Source organism: Pseudophryne corroboree, chromosome 2, assembly GCF_028390025.1.
Source record: "Pseudophryne corroboree isolate aPseCor3 chromosome 2, aPseCor3.hap2, whole genome shotgun sequence".
Taxonomy (NCBI): Eukaryota; Metazoa; Chordata; class Amphibia; order Anura; family Myobatrachidae; genus Pseudophryne; species Pseudophryne corroboree.
Window position 1 is genome coordinate 922,190,880 of NC_086445.1, and position 19,936 is coordinate 922,210,815.

At 44.7% G+C, this 19,936-nt stretch overlaps 1 protein-coding gene across 3 annotated transcripts in view; it reads right to left on the reverse strand.

Annotated features, from left to right (window-relative positions):
• STX1A (syntaxin 1A) overlaps positions 1–19,936 on the reverse strand; it is a 274,869-nt gene that overhangs the window by 131,736 nt on the left and 123,197 nt on the right. For all 3 annotated transcript variants that reach the window (XM_063956166.1, XM_063956167.1, XM_063956168.1), the window contains exon 3: positions 13,826–13,925. In XM_063956166.1, the coding sequence (XP_063812236.1) occupies positions 13,826–13,925 (100 nt within the window). The remainder of the gene's footprint in view (positions 1–13,825; positions 13,926–19,936) is intronic.

Genomic DNA, 19,936 nt, shown 5'->3' on the forward strand with positions numbered 1-19,936 from the left:
CCTGTCTGAATTATTTATGCTGCATGTTGTGCGTCTCCACGGGTTGCCACTTGATGTGGTCTCTGACCGCGGATCCCAGTTTGTGGCCAAATTCTGGAGGGCATTTTGTTCCGATCTCCAGATTTCTGTCAGCTTGTCGTCAGGCTACCATCCGCAGTCTAATGGGCAGACTGAAAGGGTGAACCAGTCCTTGGAGCAGTTCCTCAGGTGTTATGTCTCCAAGTGTCAGACTGACTGGGTTGCTCATCTGTCCATGGCGGAGTTTGCCTATAACAACGCGGCTCACTCTGCTACAGGGATCTCTCCCTTCCTTTGTGTGTATGGGCATCATCCTAAGGCCAATTCTTTTGACCCCCTGGACTCCACGCCTGGTGGTTCCTCTGTGGTTTCGGTCCTTAGAGGTATTTGGCGGAAAGTGAAGAAAGCCCTTGTATCTGTGTCATTAGTGACCAAAAGGGTTTTTGATAAGCGGAAAAGACCCTGCAGCTTCAAATTAGGAGACTTCGTCTGGTTGTCTACCAAGAATTTGAAGTTGAGACAGCCATCTCATAAGTTAGGGCCCCGGTTCATCGGCCCTTATAAGATCACCAGGGTTATCAATCCGGTGGCATTTCAGTTAGATCTGCCCCGTTCTTTGGGTATCAATAAAACATTTCATTGTTCCCTTTTAAAACGGGCGATTAGTAATCCTTCTTCCAGTGGAAGACCTTCCCCTCTTCTGATACGTGGCCAGAGGGAGTTTGTTGTTGAAAGGATTCTTGACTCCAAGGTGGTTCGGGGTCGGCTGTCATTTTTGGTGCACTGGAAGGGGTATGGCCCGGAGGAGCGGTCGTGGGTGCGCAGTTGTGATCTTCATGCCCCCAGACTGATACGCTCTTTCTTCTCGCAGTTCCCCGATAAACCCGGTGGTAGGGGTTCTTTGACCCCTCGTCAGGGGGGGGTACTGTTAGGGTCTCCTGCCCTGTGCTGCCACGTCGTCATGGCAACCGGGAGACAAGTGCTAGTGGAGTAACCTGAGCGCAGCTGATACTCCGGTTCGGGTCTTTTGCTGTGCAGTGGTTATAGGCTCTGTGCACGGCAGGGGATCCGGTGCTGGTTTTTGTGCTCACAGTCTGTGAGGTCTGAGTGGGGCGTGGACAGCACCTGCTTTATAAGGCCTCTTTTCAGGGTAAGCAGATGCTGCTGAATCTCTTTTGGTTAGTCAGTTCATGAAAGTTAGCCAGTACTGTGTAGCTTTGTATTTGTTTGTTGCTTACTGCAAATAGGCCTGGGGATTTGGTATTACACTCTGCCAATCCAGACCTAGCAGTAAGACTGGAGTCAGTCGTTTAGCTTGCTGGGGTTCTGTTATTACTCTGTGAACTTAGCAAGTTTGCGGCTGTATTCTAACACTTGCCTGTCTAATCCTGTCTCACTGTGCTAGGTGTCAGGGGTCAGTTTAGTGGCAGTAAGCTTAAACCTGTGCACTGCAAGTGAGAATCAGGATTGTGGAGGCTCTCCTTGTGTCTATCATTCCATCTCTGACCAAGGAGTTTACTGCCACACCCGTTGGTAACCCTTTAGGGTTTTGCTGTTGCCCTTAGCAACAGCATTTCGGGTTCTCTACGTATTAAAACACAACATCTTGCTTTTTACATCTGAGCAGTTCTAATACAAGGGAGATACCCAGTTCCTTAGCCTCTGGGCTTCTCTGTTCACTGTGTGTGTATTTTGTTACCCTATCACCTTCTGTGTACGTTATGTCATATTCCCCAGTTTGTCTGTGAGTCCATTTGTTTTGCATAACAGTTCAAACACCAGTACATTCCTGCAGACACTGGAGTGCATAACAGTTCTGACACTAGTACTTTCCTGCAGGCACTGGTGTGCATAACAGTGTAATACCCTGGAACTGCAAGGGCCTGCAAGCACAAATCAACTGTGGCACTACAGGTGCCAGCATGACTGTAATAAAAATAAAAGGTTGTTGGAGCTGCATAGCACTGAGCCAGCAGCCTACAGCTTGCAGCACAAAAGGGGTTAACAGCCCAACTCACAGTTAGACAGATCAGTCTGCAAAAAGCAAATGCAAGACTCACCAAGTTGCAACTCAGGGCGGGAAATCCCAGATAGAATTTCTCCCTGGGAGTAAAAGGTTATAGGTGGCTGTCATGCAGCAGCAGCATGGTCTTTGCAGCCTGGTGTCTTTGCAGCACAGAAGCCTGGAGTGTTAGCAGAAGCACGTGTGTTAGCTAGGAGAGAAGCGTGGTTTGTGAGCTGGAAAGATGTAACCCCAGTGAGGGCTCCCCACATGTTTAGGTGGGGAGAGATGCCAGCCACAGCAAGGCACCTGACAGAAGTAGACACCGCAGTGTGAGAGCAGCAGTACTCTAAATCCAGTGAGGGGGTGATGCAGTGAGAAGAATGTGCCACAGGTGTGAGTCTCGAGCGAAGAGGTATCTGGGGAGTGGTCGGAAGCCACGCGGCATGATTAGAAGCCCCCCATGGACAAGAGTCCTCGCTAGGACCGAGAGAGACGGTAACCTGGTATGTGTAGCACTACTGGTCACAGAATGCCCTGGTATTTAATGCTGTTCGCCATGTTCATGCCGCTGCAATTAAGTCATGCGCTGGAGGAGGTGCCCTGATTTGTGATCTAATGTAACCGTTATGTTTTGTGCTGGAGGAGGTGCATTAAGGAGTTATCCCTGCTTTGATGTTAAAATAAACGTTATGCTGTTTTATGAGATGGCCTGGCGCCCAATTCTTTATGCGCTGCACCGACACCTGTAGTCCACTCCCACAATGCACCTGTAATTAAACACCTGATTATTCAGGGGACCCTCTGGTATCTGTGCCTTAACCCATGACTAGCCGGGGCAGAGTAAGTGTGATGCACTATACACAGTGACTGCAGTTTTTGCATACCTAGTACCTGTGAGGTTTTACATTTGGCGCCCAATGTGGGGCTCTAAGGGCAACATTTGTGGAGGTGAAACGCCTGTCACAGGACATCGGGACTACGCAGTGCACCCGGTCGGAGCAACACCCTTGGGGGCACTGTGTTTGGCCATTTCTGAGTGTCCGAAAGAGCCAAGAATCGCAAGGGGAATGGAGTCCCCTATATATTTTCTAAAAAGTTGAAGAAACTTGTTTATTGGGAGGGGCCCACGAGAACCACCTGTCTCTTTTGACCCAGACGTGGGGGGAGGCAAGGGCAGGTTCTCAGTGTTTGGCACAATTGCCATAAGATGTCTGAACATTTGATTATCACCTGTGACTCAGGACTGTAATCCATTGGAAAACAGCAACAGGATATGTGATTTGTATGTAATGTAATGTTTGACATGCCATGTTTTCCTGCGTATGTGATAGTTATTTTTTTGTCACATGTACTGTCATTGTGTTTATTATGTATTATTTCGTTGAAAGCTCTTCTGTTGCGTGAGGACACGCAAGATTTCAGCAGGGGTGTATGTAATACCCTGGAACTGCCAGGGCCTGCAAGCACGAATCAACTGTGGCACTACAGGTGCCAACATGACTGTAATAAAAATAAAAGGCTGTTGGAGCTGCATAGCACTGAGCCAGCAGCCTACAGCTTGCAGCACAGAATGGGTTAATAGCCCAACTCACAGACAGATCAGTCTGCAAAAAGCAAATGCAAGACTCACCAAGTTGCAACTCAGGGCGGGAAATCCCAGATAGAATTTCTCCCTGGGAGTAAAAGGTTATAGGGGGCTGTCATGCAGCAGCAGCATGGTCTTTGCAGCCTGGTGTCTTTGCAGCACAGAAGCCTGGAGTGTTAGCAGAAGCACGTGTGTTAGCTAGGAGAGAAGCGTAGTGTGTGAGCTGGAAAGATGTAACCCCAGTGAGGGCTCCCCACATGTTTAGGTGGGGAGAGATGCCAGCCACAGCAAGGCACCTGACAGAAGTAGACACCGCAGTGTGAGAGCAGCAGTACTCAGAATCCAGTGAGGGGGTGATGCAGTGAGAAGAATGTGCCACAGGTGTGAGTCTCGAGCGAAGAGGTATCTGGGGAGTGGTCGGAAGCCACGCGGCATGATTAGAAGCCCCACATGGACAAGAGTCCTCGCTAGGACAGAGAGAGACGGTAACCTGGTATGTGTAGCACTACTGGTCACAGAATGCCCTGGTATTTAATGCTGTTCGCCATGTTCATGCCGCTGCAATTAAGTCATGCGCTGGAGGAGGTGCCCTGATATGTGATCTAATGTAACCGTTATGCTTTGTGCTGGAGGAGGTGCATTAAGGGAGTTATCCCTGCTTTGATGTTAAAATAAACGTTATGCTGTTTTATGAGATGGCCTGGCGCCCAATTCTTTATGCGCTGCACCGACACCTGTGGTCCACTCCCACAATGCACCTGTAATTAAACACCTGATTATTCAGGGGACCCTCTGGTATCTGTGCCTGAACCCATGACTAGCCGGGGCAGAGTAAGTGTGATGCACTATACACAGTGACTGCAGTTTTTGCATACCTAGTACCTGTGGGGTTTTACATATGCAAACGCTAGAAGCCTTACAAGTAAAAAGGGCAAACTAGAAATCCTTGCAGCAAGCAAACTGTATGATATTATAGGCATTACTGAACTTGATGTGACGAATCTCATGATTGGACAGTCAATCTAGAGGGTTATACGCTGTTCAGGAGAGACAGATTAAATAAACGGGGTGGAGGGGTATGTCTTTACGTAAAGCCATTGTTAAAACCTGATATACGGGAAGATATTCAAGAGGGGACTATAAATACTGTTGAGACATTATGGGTACAAATTGCATGCGGGGGTAAAGGAATAAAAAAGTTAGTACAGGCCGCCTGGTATTAATGTGTCTCATGAGGAATTGTTACTGAAGCAAATTGAAAGAGCAGCAGGAGTAGGAGACATAGTAGTGATGGGAGATTTTAACTATCCAGAGATAAATTGGACAAACGATTCATGTGATACTGCTAGGGGTAATATGTCTTTAAACACACTAAATGATAACTACTTAGTTCAATTAATCGAGAAACCAACTAGGTACAATGCAATCTTAGACCTAGTATTAACAAACAATGGGGAATTGGTATCAAATATAAGGAAACAGCGACCACAATATGGTCACATTCAATATCAGTTTACTTTTCATAAGCAGTCCTATACTGGCTCAACTAGGACTCTAAACTTTAGCAAAGCCAACTTTGGCATGTTGAGGGAAGCTTTAAGGGACATTGAATGGGAAATTTTGTTTCAAGGAAAAAATACTACAGAGAAATGGGATGTATTAAAATCACTGCTAGTTAAAAATACTAGCAAATTTATTTCCACGAGCAGCAAAAAAAGGAATAAAAATCCCAAACCAATGTGGCTTAACAAAAAGATAAAGGAACTAATGGGCAAGAAAAGGCGAGCATTCAAAAACTACAATTCTGAAAGGAATGCGGAGTCATTTCAGCACTATAAGGATTGTAACAAAATATGCAAAAAAGAAATAAGAGTGGCTAAAGTAGAAACTGAAAAACTAGTAGCAAAGGAAAGCAAAGTGAATCCCCAATTTTTTTTAAATATATCAACATCAAGAGATTAAAGAAGGAGAGTATAGGCCCTTTAAAAGATAAGTTGGGAGTCTTAATCAAAAATGATAATGACATAGCGGACAAACTAAATTAGTTTTTTTCAATGGTATTTACCAGAGAGGACCAAATGCAGGACACAATCTCAACAAAGATAACATCCCACTGCTAAGTGCTTATTTAAGTGAGGAGGTAGTCTGTGACCGATTAAAAAATGTAAAGATTAATAAGTTACCGGGTCCGGATGGAATTCACCCAAGGGTTCTTATGGAGCTTCACTCTGAGCTTGCAAGACCGCTATTTCTGATCTTTAAAGATTCAGTTATATCAGGTATGGTTCCCAAAGACTAGCGTATAGCGGAAGTAGTGCCAATATTGAAAAAGGGAAGTAAAGCTGAACGGGGTAATTATAGACCAGTTAGTCTTACATCTATAGTGGGGAAAGTATTGGAAGGTATTCTAAGGGATAGTATTCAGAATATCCTTGAAGCCAATTAGGTAATTAAAAGGAATCAACATGGATTTGTAAAGGACAGATCATGACAAACCAACTTACTTGGCTTTTATGAAACAGTAAGTGCGAACCTTGATCAGGGTAAGGAGGGGAATGTAATCTTTTTAGACTTTGCCAAAGCTTTTGACACAGTACCACACATGCGACTTATCTATAAACTACAAGAAATAGGGCTAGGGAGCACAATATGCACTTGGGTCAGAAATTGGTTAAATAATAGGGAGCAGCGTGTTGTGGTTAATGGTTCATTTTCAAATTGGACTGAAGTGCTAAGTGGTGTGCCACAAGATTCTGTACTTGGACCACTATTGTTCAACATTTTCATTAACGACCTAACAGTAGGTCTAGAGAGCATGGTGTCAATTTTTGCAGATGATACCAAATTGTGTAAGGTTATAAATACGGATGGGGATGCTGAGTCTTTTCAGAACGACTTAGTTAAACTAGAAGCATGGGCAGCCAAATGGAGAATGAGCTTCAGTACAGACAAGTGTAAGGTAATGCACTGTGGTAGCAAGAACAAAAATAACACCTACATACTAAGTGGGGTAATATTAGGGGATTCTGTACTGAAAAAAGACTTAGGTGTTCACATACATAGCAAACTAAGCAGCAGTACCCAAAGTAGGATTGCAGCAAAGAAGGCTAATAAGATATTAGCATGCATAAAACGGGGAATTGATGCAAGGGACGAGAGTGTTATACTCCTATTACATAAATCACTAGTGAGGCCACATCTTGAATACTGTGTACAATTTTGGGCACCATACTACAAAAAGGATATCCTGGAGCTAGAAAAGGTTCAGAGGCGGGCGACCAAACTAATTAAGGGCATGGAGACGCTGGAGTATGAGGAAAGGCTTGCAAGGCTAGGCATGTTTACACTGGAAAAGAGGAGACTAAGAGGGGACATGATCAACATCTACAAATATATCAGAGGACAATACACAGAGCTTGCGCGGGACCTGTTTTTGGTAAGATCAGCACAGAGGACACGTGGACACTCGCTTAGGTTAGAGGAGAGGAGATTCCGTACAAAGCGGCAAAAAGGTTTTTTCACAGTAAGGACAATACGTGTTTGGAATTCCCTGCCTGAGTGAGTTGTAATGGCGAACTCAGTCAACACCTTTAAGAATGGGTTATATAAATTCTTAATGGATAAGGATATCCAGGGTTATGGTGCGTAGTCACGCACTATAGTTATTAAAAAAAAGAGGAATAAAACACAACGGCTGACATAGCATCAGAAAAAATTTAGTCCAAAAATACTGCACAGGAGACCACAAATAGGTTGAAATCGATGGACAAATTGTCTTTTTTCAACCGTAGATACTATGTTACTATGTAAATAAAAGAAAATAATACTGAATAAAAAAAAATTGATGGTACTGTAGTTTTAAAGAACAGCTAAACCTAAAACACAAGTTGCCTTAAATAAAGACACCAATATAAACTTTCACAGTTATGTATGTGGAAGGCCATATTGTCCATTTAGACTTCTTTTTCTTTTGTTAACTGACATAAAAGAGTAATTTATGTCTCTAAACATGAGTTATATGACTAGTATATGGTCTTCATAATTCTTTATCGCTTAATATTACAGAACCTTTTTTGTTGATTCAGAATTTAATGCTATATATCTTCTTAAATCGGAAAATGAACAGAGACAGGACTCACTGCTGGATACTTCAAACCACTCCAGGTCCTAAACTATTCCTGGGGACTTATTTAAATGTTTTTGGGATCACAGTGCTACTGGAAGGTTGTGGATTATTAGATCTACACCAAAAAGGGCTACAGTCAATAGGTCTACCACTATTGGGAGACACGGATTCGGGTAAAAAGGTCGACAGGGTCAAAAGCTCGACATAGAATAGGTAGACAGCAGGAAAGGTCAACAGGGTCAAAAGGTTGACATGTACATGTTGACACAAAAAGAAAGTAAACACACTTTATTTTTTGGTGGTGGTGGTGGGGGGGGGGGGGGGGGGAGTTGGGGGGTTGTCACTTTTCTGCCACAAACAAGCCCCATTAGTGTACAACGTCCCCTTGCATGGCTAACATCGCTCACAATTGGTAACGTATGGAATAGTTTAATAAGATGGGGGGAAAAAAGAATAAACTTGTGTCTACCATGTGTGTCGACAATTGTACTGTCGACCTTTTGACCCTATCGACCTTTTGATGTCTGCATTTTACATGTCGACCTTTTGGCCCAGTCGAATTTTTGACCCTGTGACTTGATGCATGTCTACCGTTAGTGGTGGACATATTGACTGTAGATCTTTTTAGTGTAGATCTATAGTCCGGATATCCTGCTGGAAGACCCATGACCTTCAACGCAGACCTAGCTTCTGACAGTGTACTCAATATTGTGCTCCAAAATGACCCGCTATTCTCTATACTCCATGATGAAAACACATTCAGGACACCCAGTAGCAGATGCAGTTCAGCAACCGCAAAACACCACCTAACCTCCTCCATGTTTCCCAACAGGGAATTTATTTTCTGTAAGCGAGGGAATGATGTCCATAGCCTAAACGCTCTAATTTGGGCTCATTTGTACATGAGCAGGGGTGTAATGCAGCATTATGTTAACTGTGCTTTCAGTGTGGCCTAATGTGAACTGGGGACACTACAGTATGTTCAACACATTTGTGGGGCTGGGAGAATTTACATTACACTAAAAAGTATATAACATCGTTACCATTATATCATATTCACAATTTTATTAGTAGGGCCCTCACAAGTTGCTCTGGGGCCCCCACAAACCGGTATCTAACCCAAACCACCAGACATTCCCACTGAAAGATTTTTGCCTTTTCCTGTGAGTTTTGGAAATCCGCAATCTGGGTTTTCTACAGCTTTTCTCTCTGAGGCCCTCAGGCTCTCACCGTTGAGTGTGTGATGGATGGTGCGGGTTGAAACTGTTGTAAATTCTGTCTGAAAAGGAGTGTGAATCTGTTTGGCACTTGTGTCTCTCCATCAGTCGAATGGTTATGCACTGCAATCTTTCATCAGTTTTCTTTTGAGACCACATCCAAGGAGGTTAGCTACAGTGCCATTGCCCTTACATTTCCTGTTACGCATGGGTCATTAAGGTATCTGGAGATTATCCATGCTTGGCTATAATGTCCGACCAAACGTATCTGTCTTTCTTTTTCTCTATGCTCATTATGATACATCAACAACACAAAAAAATAGTCCTTTTCTTTATGCTAGTCTATGTGCATCTTCCAAGTCTCTGTGCATCTTCCAAGTATCCGTGCATTTTAAATATATGTATCTGCTTCAATTGTCCATCAATCCCTGATTTCTGTACTACACCCTGTGTTTGCTAATAAACCATGGTTACACTATTCCTGGCAGTGGTGTTAAGTTTTTTGAGGTTACCTTTCACACACACGGAAAATGAACTCTTAGAAACCTGACATAGGGGGTAATTCCAAGTTGATCGCAGCAGGAAAATTTTTAGCAGTTGGGCAAAACCATGTGCACTGCAGGGGGGGGGGGGGGGGCAGATATAACATGTGCAGAGAGAGTTAGATTTGGGTGGGTTATTTTATTTCTGTGCAGGGTAAATACTGGCTGCTTTATTTTTACACTGCAAATTAGATTGCAGATTGAACTCACCACACCCAAATCTAACTCTCTCTGCACATGTTATATCTGCCTCCCCTGCAGTGCACGTGGTTTTGCCCAACTGCTAAAAAATTTCCTGCTGCAATCAACTTGGAATTACCCCCATAGTTCTAAGAATTAAAATGGTACCGCCAGCAGAGGATTCATAGCCTCTATAAAAGCAGACCTCTACCGATAGCAAGGTCACTTTATTTTTTGGTTTGGTAGTATCAGTGGGCCTAATTCAGACCTGATCGCTCGCTAGGGTTTTTTTGCACTGCTGCGAGCAGATAGTCGCCGCCCATAGGGGAGTGTATTTTTGCTTTGCAAGTGTGCGAACGCATGTGCAGCTGAGCGGTACAAAAAATTTTGTGCAGTTCTGAGTTGCCCAGAACTTACTCAACCACTGCGATCACTTCAGCCTGTCCGGGGCCAGAGTTGATGTCAGACACCCGCCCTGAAAACGCTTGGACACACCTGCGTTTTTCCAACCACTCCCTGAAAACGGTCAGTTGACACCCACAAACACCTTCTTCCTGTCAACCTCCTTGCGATCGGTTGTGCGAATGGATTCTTCGTACAATCCATCACACAGCAACGATCCTCTTTGTACCCGTGCGACGCGCCTGTGCATTGCGGTGCATATGCACGTGCAGTTCTGACCTGAATGCAGCTCAGCAAAAAATCCTAGCGTGCGATCAGGTCTGAATGACCCCCATTGTCCTTAAAATAAAATCTCCTGCCAAGAATACTCTACCTGTTCCAGACACTACCAGTCAAAGTCCTTGATATTGTTCTTGACCAGATAGCTACTTGGTTTGGGAGGTTTCTCTCAAAAGAACTAGCTTTCTAAATCTATGCTACGCTTCAACCAATGGGGGTACAGCTTTTAAGACATTAAATTATATTATCTAACTTCTCACGTCAGCCAGGCAGTGGTGTGGTTTACTTCTGGTTTAGGGCCATGATAGTCGGGACTAGAGAGCTTGGCCTACCATGTAGCTGCCCTTATTATCATGCATATTTCCAAAACTGTAACCCAAGGGTTGCTCAGTTCATTCGGTTCTTAGGTTTACTTGACATATCTGTGATTTGTGTACTAGATGCTTTAAATTGACTACATTTCCCTTACAGCTCATTTCCTCTCAGCAATGGTTTTCCGATATTGGATTTTGAGCGGGATTTGGTTTAATATTCAATCTCATTCAATTTTGCCTTTAGTAAATCTCCAAATGCAGAATCGAATGACAATCTAATGAAAATCGAATGGAAAAATCATCAAAAACCCCAAATCGGACATTAGTAATTATACCCCTCTGTCTTTCACACTCCCACACACTGTTAATTGATCAAATCGAAATAGTGAAGTGTGTGCCTTTTCTGTAAATCACAGGCAATAAGAAAACACCACTTTACTTTCCTCAAATGTGTTTCTACTGTGTAAGGGAAGCAATCAACCTAACAAACCTGCTTCTTTTGTGTTCTAGCGAAACAAATAAATTATACATAGCTGCCCACACAGAAAGTGTCAATTGGAAGCATTGCTTAAATACTTTCCACTGGCACTTAAAAAAAGGTAACTTAACAATAGCTCAAGCAAGTTCCAATCATTTCAGTAAATAGCGAGTTATTTTCTTGTCTCTGCTGCTGAAATGGATAAGTGCTGTGTTTCCAGCTACCTGTGTTGATTGCAATGACCTCCGATGAGGTGATGAATATATATGCAAGATATATGTATATGCTATTATTTGTATGTATATCTATATATCAACAGCAATATATATATATATATATATATATATATATATATATATATATATAGTATGGTCTTGACTCTTTTGTATGTATAACATACAGTACACATGCACTTACCAAAACAAAAGCTATGAGTTACCATGGTATGTAGTTATGTCGACAATAAGAAGGTAGACACCAGAATGCTGACATGGTTATTATGTCAACAATGTGAACATGCCAGTGCTCAGTTTAGAGTCAGAATGCAGGTAGGGTTCAAATACTGTTCAAATGTTGACATATCATCATGGCAGTAATCACAATGTCGGCATGCCCATGTCAACATCACATCCTTTGCAGGGGTGGAGGATGGATTCTGTGGTTACCACCCGTCTGCATATTATACCACTTTCAGACAGAAATGTCTGAAAGTCCTGGCAATTACCCGGCATTTCAATGCCGAGTCGTTTTGCCAGGACCTGTCTGACCCCCCCCCCCCTTTCACACAGACATGCAAATTACCGGTGTGTTTCATGAAATTAGCGGGTGGAACTGCTTCACCCGGTAACTCGAAAAAATAAAAAATCACTACAGGCATCCTGAGCAGCCCATCTACCGCTGGAGTCTAAAGCACAATGTCTGGCTAAAATGGCATCAATTTGCGCGTCTGCTCCTGTTAACATGACGCCAATGTGTATTTCATTTTGTGTTTTTGATTAAATGGTCAGCCTGGCAACAACATTTTCACATGTATTTTATTTTACATGTCCAGAACATGAATGAATGAATCACTAAACAAATAAACTAAATAAATAAATAAATAGAAGTCATTTAGGGTGTGTACACACGGTGAGATCCTTGCTATGCCCGATTTTCACTTGCGATTTCCCTTGAACTCCCCGGAGCCCAGCACCACCGATTTTGAGTAACTTTTCTTGAGATATGGACTAAGTGTGCTTACGATTTTGGCTTATGTGAGATTTTGGCTTATGTGAGATTTTGGCTTATGTGAGATGTAATTGACATGTGAGATGAACTAGATAGTACACCGATCTAGCAAGGATTGACTTGCCTGCACAGTCTATCTTTTCTTGCGATGCCGACCTGGCGGGACCGCGCATCGGGATCGAATCGGGATCGCAAGGTGACTTTCACCTTCCGATCTGCACTAACTTTTCTTGTGATTTTGACTAGATAGTCAAAATTGAAAGAAAATATCTCGCCGTGTGTACACACCCTTACACTGATAATAAACATAAAATTGTGCTGGAACAATAAAACTTTATTCAACATATACATAACGCAATCAAGTCACCAATATCACAGATTTTTCCTAACACTCTATAGAAGATGATGCGATGTTGAAGTACAGTAAAATAAAATGTGGTTATGTGTGCCATAGTTTAGCAAGCCAAAAGAATACAGCCTACCAACTTTGTCCAAACTAGAGATATTGCCGAGGCATAAGGCACAAAGTTTGTATAGGAATATGCATACAGATGTGTCCTCATACATCTTTGCTGTAGTCACGCTAAACAGCCCCACTTGGCACGCCATGTCCCCTGAGACTCTTCTAGCGTCGGGCGTAATTTTTGCTACTTTTTTGACGAAAATGCGTCTTAGGACTAGGACCAGAGGCATCACTTACCCAGGTGACACCCAGTGCGGCGCCACTGGAAAAGGGCAGGGATTCGGGGGAAAGGGTGTGGTTTTGTGTCCTGACTTTTCATCACTCCAGAGATCAGGGAGGAGCGGGCTGGCCCCAGGGTGTTCTCCTGCTGATGTGCCGGCTCCTACACAGTGACAGGAGCCGAGTGCTCCACATAATGTTACAGTGCAGCACACGGCTCCTGTCACTAAGCAAGAGCCAGCATTTTGGTGTCACCCTTTGGCGGGTGACACCCGGGTGCGGGCCGCACCCCCTGCACCTCTCTTGTGACGCAACTGACTAAGATACACGAGGAGACTGTCTCTGAATCAGTATATGAAGTGCTACAATGTAGCAGCTGCAGCTTTTTTCCAATACAAGTCCTGTTCTGCTCCATATACAGACTCAGTCACACACAATATACAAGTCACATATATCAAATAAAACAGCACAGTCTCCTTGTCAGTACTAGCAACATTGCGATGCGACTAAAACACATTTTTGGGAAAAATAGATGCGTAATTAGCAGAGTTGCACAGGACTTGCTGGCTCACTCACGCCAGGTATCTCACACTGCGTGGAGTATTGGGCTGGATGTATGAGGACACATTTGTACTGGTTTTGCCCATAAAATGGCTATAAACACTATGGCAAGGTCATGGATACTCATAATAGAAGTTTCACAATAAAAAAACTGACCAGGCTCTACGAAATACATGTAACTCGAAAAAGAATAATAATGTAGTACTTACTCTCATCTGGGTTGGGAGAAGCAAGAATAGCGCTATGCTTTCTTTTTACTTCCTCCACATTTTCCGCTATCTTGTCAATGAAACCTCGGATCTCCTCAACCTGCAGACATAAAAAAGTATAATTCACTGAAAATGTACGAGCATTAAAGAAGGGTCAAGAGGAATAATCTGCAGTAGAAGGGTGAAGTAGATTTATCTTCAGCAGAAGAAGACTAATCTGTAGCAGAGAAGACAGAACAAGACTAATCTGTAGCAGTAGAAGACAGAAGAGGATTTATCTGTAGCAGAAGAAAACAGAAGAAGACTACTCTGTAACAGAAGACGTGAGTACGGGATTTATCTGTAACAGAAGAAGACAGAAGAGGACTAATCTGTAGCAGAAGAAGACAGAAGAGGACTAATCTGTAGCAGACGACAGAAGAGGACTAATCTATAGCAGGAGAAGACAGAAGAGGACTAATGTGTAGCAGACGAAGGGAACAGAGGACTTAAATACCCTAACGTATGATTTGTACTTGCCCCTTCCCAGCAAGACAATCCACTTAATAACTATAATGAAATAAAAACACATTGGCATGTATAATGGGAAAAAGCCTTAGTCATCTTTATTTACATTTTTACCTATTTAACTTTTAAACTACTGAATACCTAACTACTAAAGAGAGTGAAAAAGGAGGATAGATAAAATATGGAGGCATAGAAAGATCGGCTCCACTACGCATTATCACTGTCTGCATACCTTCCACATCCGACTAGATGGGAGGCCACCCGCCGACTTATCTCCACACTGAAGGTATCCACTTCCCACTCCAATGACACAACCAAATAGCACCATCTGGGCCGGTGGTGCCGCTGATCCCAGTAGGGTAGATTCAGTCTAAATCCTTTGTATTGAAGGGGAGATCACTTCAAGATACCAAGGCAGATAGCAGCTGCTACCGTTCATTCCCACCTAACATAAAGCCCAAACCACAAGAAACCAGCTAAAAAAAAATGGGAGGGAGGGTGGGAAACCGCACCCAGAAATAATGTATAAAATCACTGCGCTACCACTGACAAAATGTCCCCCAAGACAACTCCCCCTATATGGTGACCTGCACCCAAATCCCTCCTACCAAAAGCCTCACCAGCTCATTAACCCTTGCTAATCCAGGGGTGGCCCATCAAACACTTACATTTCTATCTGCATATAAAATGCATACTGTCATGAAATCTGTAGCAAAAGAAGGTAGATGAGTACTAAACTGTAGTAGAAAAAGAGAGAAGAGGACTCATCTGTAGCTGGAGGGAGAAAATAAATAATTTGTAGCAGAAGTAGAGAGAAAAAGACTATTCTGTAGCAGTAAAGGGGAGAAAATAACTCACCATCTGTAACTGAAAGGAGGAAAGGAATCATTTGTAGCAGAAGAAGTGAGAAGAAGACAGAAAAAGGGAGAAGTGGACTAATCTTGATCAGTCAGAAGAAAAGAAACTAATCTGTAGCAGAGGAAGAGAGAAAGTGACTAATCTGCAACAAGAAGGGAGAAAATGACTAATCTGTAGAAGGGACAAAATGACTAATCTGTAGCAGAATGGAAAATAAGATTTTACTCACCGGTAAATCTATTTCTCGTAGTCCGTAGTGGATGCTGGGGACTCCGTAAGGACCATGAGGAATAGCGGCTCCGCAGGAGACTGGGCACAGCTAAGAAAGATTTAGGACTACCTGGTGTGCACTGGCTCCTCCCACTATGACCCTCCTCCAGACTTCAGTAAGGATACTGTGCCCGGAAGAGCTGACACAATAAGGAAGGATTTTGAATCCCGGGTAAGACTCATACCAGCCACACCAATCACACCGTATAACTCGTGATAATATACCCAGTTAACAGTATGAACACAACAGAGCCTCTCAAAAGATGGCTCAACAATAACCCTTGTAGTTAACAATAACTATATACAAGTATTGCAGACAGTCCGCACTTGGGACGGGCGCCCAGCATCCACTACGGACTACGAGAAATAGATTTACCGGTGAGTAAAATCTTATTTTCTCTGACGTCCTAGTGGATGCTGGGGACTCCATAAGGACCATGGGGATTATACCAAAGCTCCCAAACGGGCGGGAGAGTGCGGATGACTCTGCAGCACCGAATGAGAGAACTCAAGGTCCTCCTCAGCCAGGGTATCAAATTTGTAGAATTTTGCAAACGTGTTTGCCCCTGACCAAGTAGCAGCTCGGCAAAGTTGTAAAGCCGAGACCCCTCGGGCAGCCGCCCAAGAAGAGCCCACTTTCCTCGTGGAATGGGCTTTTACAGATTTAGGCTGCGGCAGGCCAGCCACAGAATGCGCAAGCTGAATTGTGCTACAAATCCAGCGAGCAATAGTCTGCTTTGAAGCAGGAGCACCCATCTTGTTTGGTGCATACAGGATAAATAGCGAGTCAGTCTTCCTGACTCCAGCCGTCCTAGAAACATAAATTTTGAAGGCCCTGACTACGTCCAGTAACTTGGAGTCCTCCAAGTCCCTAGTAGCCGCAGGCACCACGATAGGTTGGTTCAAGTGAAAAGCTGATACCACCTTAGGAAGAAACTGGGACGAGTCCTCAATTCTGCCCTATCCATATGGAAAATCAAATAGGGGCTTTTACATGACAAAGCCGCCAATTCTGACACACTTGCCGAAGCCAAGGCCAAAAGCATGACCACTTTCCACGTGAGATATTTTAAATCCACGGTTTTGAGTGGCTCAAACCAATGTGACTTTAGGAAACCCAACACCACGTTGAGGTCCCACGGTGCCACTGGAGGCACAAAAGGAGGCTGAATATGCAGCACTCCCTTGACAAATGTCTGAACTTCAGGCAGTGAAGCCAGTTCTTTTTGGAAGAAAATCGACAGAGCCGAAATCTGGACCTTAATGGAACCCAGCTTTAGGCCCATGGTCACCCCTGACTGTAGGAAGTGCAGAAATCGACCTAGCTGGAATTCCTCCGTTGGGGCCTTCCTGGCCTCACACCACGCAACATATTTTCGCCATATGCGGTGATAATGTTGTACGGTTACATCTTTTGTAGCTTTAATAAGCGTAGGAATGACTTCCTCCGGAATACCCTTTTCTTTTAGGATCCGGTGTTCAACCGCCATGCCGTCAAACGCAGCCGCAGTAAGTCTTGGAACAGACAGGGCCCCTGCAGCAGCAGGTCCTGTCTGAGCGGCAGAGGCCATGGGTCCTCTGAGATCATTTCTTGAAGTTCCGGGTACCAAGCTCTTCTTGGCCAATCCGGAACAATGAGTATAGTTCTTACTCCTCTTCTCCTTATTATCCTCAGTACCTTGGGTATGAGAGGAAGAGGAGGGAACACATAAACCGACCGGTACACCCACGGTGTCACTAGAGCGTCCACAGCTATCGCCTGAGGGTCTCTTGACCTGGCGCAATATTTTTCTAGCTTTTTGTTTAAGCGGGACGCCATCATGTCCACCTGTGGCTTTTCCCAACGGTTTACAATCAGTTGGAAGACTTCTGGATGAAGTCCCCACTCTCCCGGGTGGAGGTCGTGCCTGCTGAGGAAGTCTGCTTCCCAGTTGTCCACTCCCGGAATGAACACTGCTGACACGTGATTTTCCGCCCATCGGAGAATCCTTGTGGCTTCTGCCATCGCCGTCCTGCTTCTTGTGCCGCCCTGTCGATTTACATGGGCGACAGCCGTGATGTTGTCTGACTGGATCAGAACCGGCTGGTTTTGAAGCAGGGGCATTGCTTGACTTAGGGCATTGTAAATGGCCCTCAGTTCCAGAACATTTATGTGTAGGGAAGTCTCCTGACTTGACCAAAGTCCTTGGAAGTTTCTTCCCCGTGTGACTGCCCCCCAGCCCCGAAGGCTGGCATCCGTGGTCACCAGGACCCAGTCCTGTATGCCGAATCTGCGGCCCTCTCTGAGATGAGCACTCTGCAGCCACCACAGCAGAGACACCCTGGTCCTTGGAGCCAGGGTTATCAACCGATGCATTTGAAGATGCAATCCGGACCATTGGTCCAACAGGTCCCACTGAAAGGTTCTGGCATGGAACCTGCCGAATGGAATCGCTTCGTAGGAAGCTACCATCTTTCCCAGGACTCGCGTGCAATGATGCACTGACACCTGTTTTGGTTTCAGGAGGCCTCTCACTAGAGACGACAGCTCCTTGGCTTTCTCCTCTGTGAGAAACACTTTTTTCTGGACTGTGTCCAGAATCATCCCCAGGAACAGTAGACGTGTCACCAGAACCAGCTGAGACTTTGGAATATTCAGAATCCAACCGTGCTGGTGTAGCATCTCCTGAGATAATGCTACGCCGACCAACAACTGCTCTCTGGACCTTGCCCTTATCAGGAGATCGTCCAAGTATGGGACAATTAAAACTCCCTTTTTCCGAAGGAGTATCATCATTTCGGCCATTACCTTGGTAAATACCCTCGGTGCCGTGGACAGGCCGAACGGCAACGTCTGGAATTGGTAATGACAATCCTGTACCACAAATCTGAGGTACTCCTGGTGAGGATGGTAAATGGGGTCATGCAGGTAAGCATCCTTGATGTCCAGAGATACCATGTAATCTCCCTCTTCCAGGCTTGCAATAACCGCCCTGAGCGATTCCATCTTGAACTTTAATTTTCTTAAATATGTGTTCAAGGATTTCAAATTTAAAATGGGTCTCACCGAACCGTCCGGTTTCGGTACCACAAACATTGTGGAATAGTAACCCCGTCCTTGTTGAAGTAGGGGCACCTTAACTATCACCTGCTGGGAATACAGCTTGTGAATTGCCTCTAACACAGCCTCCCTTTCTGAAGGAGTCGTTGGTAAGGCAGATTTGAGGAAACGGCGGGGGGGGGATGTCTCGAATTCCAGCCTGTACCCCTGAGATACCACTTGAAGGATCCAGGGATCTACCTGTGAGCGAGCCCACTGATTGCTGAAGTTTTTGAGACGGCCCCCCACCGTACCTGGCTCCGCCTGCTGAGCCCCAGCGTCATGCGGCGGACTTAGCAGAAGAAGCGGGGGAGGACTTTTGTTCCTGGGAAGTGGCTGTATGCTGCAGCTTTTTTCCCCTACCTCTGCCTCTGGGCAGAAAGGACGCGTCTCTACCCCGTCTGCTCTTTTGGGGGCGAAAGGACTGCACCTGATAATACGGCGCTCTCTTTGGTTGTGAGGGGACATGTGGCAAAAACGCTGACTTCCCAGCTGTTGCTGTGGACACTAAGTCTGAAAGACCATCCCCGAACAACTCCTCACCCTTATAAGGCAAAACTTCCATGTGCCTTTTGGAATCTGCATCACCTGTCCACTGCCGGGTCCATAACCCTCTCCTGGCACCAATGGACAGTGCACTTATTTTTGATGCCAGCCGGCAAATATCCCTCTGTGCATCTCTTATGTAAAAGACAGCGTCTTTAATATGCTCTACGTTTAGCAATATAGTGTCCCTGTCTAGGGTGTCAATGTTTTCTGACAGGGAGTCTGACCATGCAGCTGCAGCACTGCACATCCATGCTGAGGCAATAGCTGGTCTCAGTATAATACCAGTGTGTGTATATATAGCTTTTTGGAGAGCCTCCTGCTTTCTGTCAGCAGGTTCCTTTAGGGCGACCGTATCCTGGGACGGCAGTGCCACCTTTTTTGATAGGCGCGTAAGTGCTTTATCCACCCTAGGGGGTGTTTCCCAACGTGACCTATCCTCTGGCGGGAAAGGGTACGCCATTAGTAATTTTTTTTAAATTACGAATTTTTTATCGGGGGAAGCCCACGCTAGTTCACACACTTCATTCAATTCTTCAGAAGGGGGAAAAACTACTGGTAGTTTTTTCTCCCCAAACATAATACCCTTTTTTGTGGTAGCTGGGGTTACCTCAGAAATGTGTAAAACATTTTTCATTGCCTCAATCATATAACGAGTGGCCCTATTGGACATTACATTAGTCTCTTCGTCGTCGACACTGGTATCAGTATCCGTGTCGACATCTGTGTCTGCCATCTGAGGTAGCGGGCGTTTTAGAGCCCCTGATGACTTTTGAGACGTCTGGGCAGGCACGGGCTGAGAAGCCGGCTGCCCGGCATTTGGCATGTCGTCAAATTTTTTATGTAAGGAG